Source organism: Aplysia californica, unplaced genomic scaffold (assembly GCF_000002075.1).
Source record: "Aplysia californica isolate F4 #8 unplaced genomic scaffold, AplCal3.0 scaffold00522, whole genome shotgun sequence".
Classification (NCBI taxonomy): domain Eukaryota; kingdom Metazoa; phylum Mollusca; class Gastropoda; order Aplysiida; family Aplysiidae; genus Aplysia; species Aplysia californica.
Window position 1 is genome coordinate 176,231 of NW_004797792.1, and position 7,378 is coordinate 183,608.

Genomic DNA, 7,378 nt, shown 5'->3' on the forward strand with positions numbered 1-7,378 from the left:
GTCAGAGACAATGTCAACGGGAAAGAGGACAGATTCATTAGAAGGTCAGAACACACTGTCCACGAGCAAGTCCCGTGAGCATCGTAGGTCACAAAGTTCAAGTAGCCATAGACCAAACATGCCGGTGACGTCATCAGACAAAACCTGTTCCCCGGATGTTCATCATCGTGATTTCAAAGAGAACAAATCAAACAGTGACTCCTCCCTGCGACACCAACGGAGCTCATCCTCAAGTTCTTCTAAGCCACGCACCTCATCCTCGAGTTCTACTCCCTCGTCCTCGAGTTCTGCCCCATCATCCTCGAGTTCTCCTCCCTCGTCCTCGAGTTCTGCCCCCTCATCCTCGAGTTCTCCTCCCTCATCCTCGAGTTCTGCCACCTCATCCTCGAGTTCTGCCCCCTCATCCACGAGTTGTGCCCCCTCAACCCCGGGCTCTTCCAAGCCCCGCCCCTCATCCTCTTCGTCCAAGTCCGCGAAAATGTCAGCGGGAAAGAAGTCTGATTTATTGGATGGTCAAGACAAACTGTCCTCGAGAAAGTCACGTGAGCATCGTAGGTCACAAAGTTCAAGTAGCCATAGACCAAACATGTCTGTGACGTCATTAGACAAAACCTGTTCCCAAGAGGTTCTTCATCGTGATTCCAACGAGAAAAAATCAAACAGTGACTCCTCGCTGCAAGAAAAACTCCAGCAGAGTTCATCCTCGAGTTCTTCCAAGCCCCATCCCTCACCCTCTTCATCAAAGTCTGAGACAATTTCAGCGGGAAAGAGGGCAGATTCGTTGGAAGCTCAGAACAAACTGTCCACTAGAAAGTCCCGTGAGCAGAATACGTCCTCGGGACTGCCTGTGTCGCTCACCACCAGGAAAGTCCCGGATCAGGCGACCGGGGAACAGAAGGCGAAAAACAAACCTAGAATCGTTCAGAAGCCCGTGAAAGAAAAAGATGTGGAGAAACAGAAGAAAGGTAAGTAAAACGGCTTAGAGTTAGAGTAATTGATAAGTACTTTTGGAATCATGAGGGTGTGTGTGTGTGTGTGTGTGTGTGTGTGTGTGTGTGTGTGTGTGTGTGTGCGTGTGTATGTGTGCGTGTGTGTGTGCGTGTATGTGTGTGTGTGTGTGTGTATTTATATATACACAGTCAAACCTTTGTGAAACGGCTACCCATTGTCAAGGAGAAAAGTGGCCGTATACCGCTGGTGGCTGTCTTTGGCAGGGCTCATCAAAATGGAGAAAACAAATCATTCTCTTCTAAGGTCCAAACCAGGGCTGGTTTCAGACTTTAGACTGTCGTAAGGTTAATTCAAAATGGTTTTTGCTTTTTTTTTTAAAAAAGGGGGTGGGGCGGGTGGTGTAAGAAGGGTTTTTGTCTTGTTGTTTTGTTCGCTTGTTTTTTGGTTATCTTTCTTTTTGTTGCTGACTTTGTGCAAGGGTATAATAAACGAAATATTATGTAAGCAAGACGATAAAGACCAAGTGCCATGGTATAGTCTGGACAACACCAAATGGACAACTTGTCGACCTCATTACACAGGAACTAAGAGGCTAATTGTCCTGATTTTTTGCATGTGCCTCTGAATATTTAAAAAAAACCTAAACATTCTCGATTTCTGTGTATATACTACAAATATAAAAAGGTGTTGTCTATATAATCAGTAGTATTTAATTACAGTCAGCGCAGGGATTTTTTTTATCGGAACAAGAACGGTAGTTGAGTGTTAGTTTCTTTGTTTTGTTTTTTTCTTTTGTTTAAATCTATTTTCTTTTCTTTTTTTTTTGAACTGACTGCATGTGCCGCAAAACGGAATTGTTTTCAGTCCAGCGGTTAGGCTTGTTGGTGACTGTGGGTTTAATGAGTAAAATTTATGTCATATCTTCACAGGTTTTTTTTAGATCAAATGCGTTTCAATTTGCTCTCGCTTTTTCATAAATCACAATGATTAGATAACTTAATTTACGAACCCAAACAAAACGTCGCTTAAAACTTCTGAACTATTTCTTTAAAAAAGCTGATCGAGGCCATCCCTTTTATTCGATAACAAATCCCGAAAAAGGACCACACGTGTATGTTTAGGGAGGGAGTGGCTCTGCCTATGAACCTGCAGGGTGGGGGGGGGGGGGTGCCCAGTGACATGTTTGTAGGCGCTTCAAATTTAACACTCTGTTGACTCCCGGTGTTGGGTTTGACCCAGTTGTATCCCCCCTCCTCCCCCCTCCTCCCCCCTCCTCCCCCCTCCTCCCCCCTCCTCCCCCCAACACCCCCCCCCCTGCCCCCTTAAAACTTCTGGCTAAGGCCCCTGCAACAACTCTCTGTTTTTAATATGGTTTTAGCATGGTACCGAAATTGCAATTTTAAAAAGTGCGCGGAGTTGAGTTTAATAATTGTGGGGCAGCGTGGTGGAATCAGGCTCTCGTCAAAATAATCAAAGTGAAGAAACTTGCATTTTTCCGCAGGTTTGTGAATTTTTGTCAAATATATGATTTTTGGCCAAACACCTTTCGTGCCCCTTAAAGAATTCATTTCTGTGTAGATTTTTCTGAAAAACGTTGACTAAAGGTACAAAAAAATGTAAATTTTCAGTTACCATGGACTCTTAAGCTGAGGAAATAACTAATCTTTGGCGGCTATTTTCTTACAAATTTAACCTCTGAAAACAGGTGACCCCCACCTCCTTCTTTTGCAAATATCACGACTTGTATTCAAGATAAATGGACATTTTTTTAACAAGCTTTAAGATAATACCAATAACTCTGCATGCCCCAAAATCGACGAGAGCCTGCTTCAACCACACTGCCTCACAATTACTAATGGTTATAAGGACAGCACCTCTTTGTATTTGTTGCATATGCACGAAAATCGAGATATTTTAGGTCTTTTAGAATTCAGAGACGCGTGCAAAAAAATTAGAGAGATTCGATATTTAGATTCCGAGTAATGCGTCAATGAGGTCTATCAAAATCGTTGTTTTCTATAAGGCTAAATTTATGCCCTCAATGATTCTATCTCAGTAATTCGGAGATTGTCCAACTGGAGTAAACAAATTAGACACTTGTAGTTTTTTAAGTTGGGGCATTTCAATCGAATGGATACAATATTTTGAATCTGATGCATATGACATTTACTGAACATTTTTCATTTGGTTTTTAAAAAAACAAAGTTCTTCCCTTCTTCATGTTGCCTGACCTACTTTTTATCGTGGTTTTTCCCCCAGCGGAGACGAGCTTAAAGAAGATAGACCTGAAGAAACTGTTCCACTCTCTGTTTGAGGATGACAGCGAGCCTGATGAAGACAGCGAGAAAAATAAAACGCTCACTCCGGAAACGTCTACAAAAAACGGTCAAACTAGTGAGCCTCACGCGTCCAGCTATCTCAAAGACAAGAAATCCATGAGCAGCAAATCTGACGACTGTCAGAAAAAACATGGCGACAACAAATCAGGTCACATTCGCTCATCGTCTACTGGACACCGCAAACTACAACATTCCTCTGTAGACAAAGACAGAGTGTCGGAGACTCCGAGCAGTTCTAGCTCCAGCAAATCCAACAGCGACTGTTCTGAGACGAAAAAACCTCAACCACGTTCACGATCCCTCTCTTCCAGACCTCACTCCTCTTCCTCGTCACCAAAACCTCAGACATCTTCGTCGAAATCGGGAACTGTTGAAATCGACGTTCGTGACAAAGTACCATCATCAGAATCTGTGACATCTTCGTCGAAACTAAAAACAGTCGGAATCAACGATCAGGACAAACTGTCATCAAAACCTGTGACTTCTTCGTCGAAACAGACAACAGCTGAAATCAACAGCCAGGACAAAATATCCCCGGAGAAATCTCAGAAAAGAAATCCATCCCGCGAGGGAGCTGTGGAGCTTTCCAAACATTACTTTAAACCTCTGGTGGAGAGACAGACCGCCCAAACCGCTCCGTCGCAGATATCGGAGAGAGAGAAGGTCCTCGCCCGTCTGCAGGCCATTAAAGAGCGGACTCTGGCTGCCATCCAAAAAGAGAACGTTCCGAGAGGTAATCGAGGTAAAAAGGAGCAAATGTCTCCCAGAGATGGCTCCGGCAAACAGGATGAGAAAGTCGTAAAGTCTGCTGAAATTGTGCGTGACGTCATTTCCTCTGATGAAGACGAATCTGTGGACAATAACGTGCCGTCTGCCTTGGACATCATGCTGTCTGAGAGAGAAGCTAAACTAGAGAAGGAGAAGATTGCCCGGTTGGCAAAGCAAGCCTGGGAAAGGGCTCAGAAGAAAGATTACTCGAAAACGGAAAACAAAAACAGTCGGAAAAGGAAGTCGGTTCACAAAACCGACAGTGGCAGTAGCAGTAAGCATTTCAAGCTTTCTCCCAGTCAGACGTCTGGGAACCAGGAGAAGAAAAAAGAACGCCGTCCGTCACCCTTATCCGACATGGAAACGAACCTCGTGCCAAGTAAGGCAAAGAAACTTATCGTCAAACACTGCACAAGTGCTGCTCCTCCGCCCATGGGCTTTCAGGCGCTTCTTGCAATGGCTGAACAAAATCAGAAAGAACCAACAAAACCGACCCCATCTATCTCAAATAAGAATAACAAAAAGGAGGAGAAAAGGCCAATGACCCAGAAAGAGAAGGAGAGGAAGGAAAGACTTAAGTCCAAGAAGTATCAGGAGTGGTTGAAAAATGGTGGGAAAGCCCCATGTCAGAAAAAAATTTCCGTTGACGAAGCTTCTCCTCCGTCTTCGTCCCAAACACGAGCTCCGCCTTCGTCCAGTTCTTCACGAGACAAGTTTAAGCCAACACCAGTCAGCAAGCCTACGCCTTGCATGGGTGTTAAAATGTCACTGAACAACCACACGTCTTCTGTGAATGCTAAACCGTCCTTGAACAAGCCCACGTCTTTTACGACCGCTAAAGCGTCATTGAAATCCCCCACGTCCTCATGTGTGAGTTCTGACACGTCATTGAAAAAGTCTACATCTTCTACGTCCTCTAAACCGTCACTGAGCAAATCCACGTCCTCTATGAGCGCTAAATCGTCACTGAGCAAGCAGCACAGAGGAGAGCCCCAGCGACCACCCAGCAACAACCACGTGACCAACAGAGGAAAAGCCAGCAGCGTCCCTCACATGAACGAGACCCTCCTTGTGTGTGGGCCGGGCAGTGACAGCGAGGAGGAAGAACCATCAGCTCTACACAGTTTTAACAATCCTTTCGACAGGATCGTTAGTCAGGTGCACAAACACAAGAGGTCACACCCACGCACACAGTCGGGTGAGTTTTGTTTTGTCTCGTTATGTTAACATCATGATATTATTTGCCCTTAGAAAAGATTCTCACATCAACCGACAGGACAAACAAAGACACGGAAAGATAAATCTTGTACGGTAATTCAACAAATTATAATAAGCAGCGTTCTCAATGTCTAAGAAACTCATAGTCCCAAACTGTAACTTCCACTGTAATATAATTATTATCCTTGTACTTGTAGCCATGTCAACAATTTCTCTCGTTACGTGCACTCTCTCTCTCTCTCTCTCTCTCTCTCTCTCTCTCTCTCTCTCTCTCTCTCTCTCTCTCTCTCTCTCTCTCCCTCTACCACTTTCTCCCCCCTAATTAACACAAACGCACAAAAACCCACCCCCCTTTTTTGTTTTTCTTCTTCTTTTCCCCCCTCCCCCCCCCCGTCTCCCTCCCTCTTGCCCCCCCTCTCTCTCTCTCTCTCTCTCTCTCTCTCTCTCTCTCCTCTCTCTCTCTCTCTCTCTCTCTCTCTCTCTCTCTCTCTCTCTCTCTCTCTCTCTCTCTCTCTCTCTCTCTCTCTCTCTCTCTCTCTCAGACCTTCCCTTATGTGACGCTGCAGTGGCCATTGATTCCCGACCTGTGAAGTAGAGAGTGACGGAGAACTCTTTGTTCTTTCTCCTGAACTTCTAAATAAGTGGATGATGATGATGATGATGATGATGATGATGATGATGATGATGATGATGATGATGATGATGATGATGATGATGATGATGATGATGATGATGATGATAGGACATTGGGGAGATTGGAGAGGTTGTTAGAATGCGGTTGTTGATAAATATATATCTCTATCTCCTTGATAACTTCTTGAGCAAAGTGCACTGTTCTCCTAATCGTTATTCATTTGAATTGTTGTTTTCTTGAGACATTCGAGTTATTGTTTGTTTCTTATTTTCAATTTGTTTGTTGTTGGTTTGTTGTTGGTTTGTTGTTGTTGTTGTTTTTTTCCTTTTTTATTTGTTTGTTGTTGTTGGGTTTTTTAAAACTTATTTGAATGATTATTATTTTGAAACTTGTGAATCAATGTTTTCTTAATTTAACACATCTGAATTACCGTTTTTCTCTACACAGGCCCAACTCTTAAGAAGAAGATGAGACTAGACAATGATTTTGACGAGGAGGAAGATTCTGGTATGGACGATTTTATCGATGACAATGAAGAGGGAAACGATGTGAATGTTTCCAAGGAGATCCAGAGAATGTTTGGCTATGACAGAAGCAGGTAACACTCAAGCTTGTGGAAAGACTTTTCTACAGGACAGCCATGATCTGATGAAACGCATTTTTTGTTCATTTTGGAGGGGAAATTGTTTATTCCACTAATGAATTTTACCTGTCGAAAACCATCTTGAGATATCAATATGAAAGCCTCACTGTGACTAGTTTTTGAATAAATTAGCATTTCAAATTTGTTAAAAAACACATTTATTTCCAATGTGATCTGAAGAAACACATTTTTTTCCAGAGATGATCCAATGAAATGCATTTATTCTTGCGTATCAACCGTCCACACTAGTAAAATTGTTCACTTCGTGGTCGGCCTCTGTGGTGTAGTGGTTAGGTGCTTCGCAGTAAAACGCAAGAGACCCGAGTACGATTCCCGAGTGGGGAGAGAATTTACTATCTGGTGTCTCGGACTTTTTGTTGGGATAATGTATCCCTCTCAGCTCGGGTTGGCGCAGACGGGCAGGGTCGAAGCATGCCTCCATAAATTATCTAAATAGTGCATATGGGAGAGAGAGAGAGAGAGAGAGAGAGAGAGAGAGAGAGAGAGAGAGAGAGAGAATGGGGGTTCTACAAAATTACTTCTTGTAGGGTAATCGAATCGTGAATGAAATTATGTTTGGGTCAGTTAACACTTTGTGATCACTTCGCGCAATAATGCGACAGTGAAAATTATCCTTTCCGTCACCTGGAGCAGTTCTGTACCAGGCCCGAGAAGTCTGTTGCAGTTATGCTCATGGCTAGGTGACCAGATGGGGCATTTTGTGACTGCAAAGTGTTAATTTAAATGGTCGGACAGAATTGCCGTACCAAAGATATAAATGGTCGTTGTCTTGTTGTGAACACGATGTTGATATGAAAGCACAGG

General features: G+C 43.6%; 1 protein-coding gene across 1 annotated transcript; it reads left to right on the top strand.

The window, feature by feature from the left end:
* Window positions 1–44: 44 nt before the first annotated feature.
* Window positions 45–6,512, top strand: LOC101847137 (serine-rich adhesin for platelets-like). Its single transcript, XM_005106258.3, has 3 exons — window positions 45–965; window positions 3,211–5,256; window positions 6,358–6,512. Exons 1-3 carry the CDS (start codon window positions 119–121, stop codon window positions 6,510–6,512), a joined length of 3,048 nt encoding a protein of 1,015 aa, XP_005106315.2. The 5' UTR covers window positions 45–118.
* The last annotated feature ends 866 nt before the right edge of the window (window positions 6,513–7,378 follow it).

Bases quoted from the DNA above. Each gene is read 5' to 3' on its own strand.
- LOC101847137 (XM_005106258.3), top strand. From the start codon at position 119: ATGCCGGTGACGTCATCAGACAAAACCTGTTCCCCGGATGTTCATCAT. The intron at 966-3,210 runs GTAAGTAAAACG...TTTTTCCCCCAG, and splicing joins TGTGGAGAAACAGAAGAAAG to CGGAGACGAGCTTAAAGAAG. The intron at 5,257-6,357 runs GTGAGTTTTGTT...TTCTCTACACAG, and splicing joins ACACCCACGCACACAGTCGG to GCCCAACTCTTAAGAAGAAG.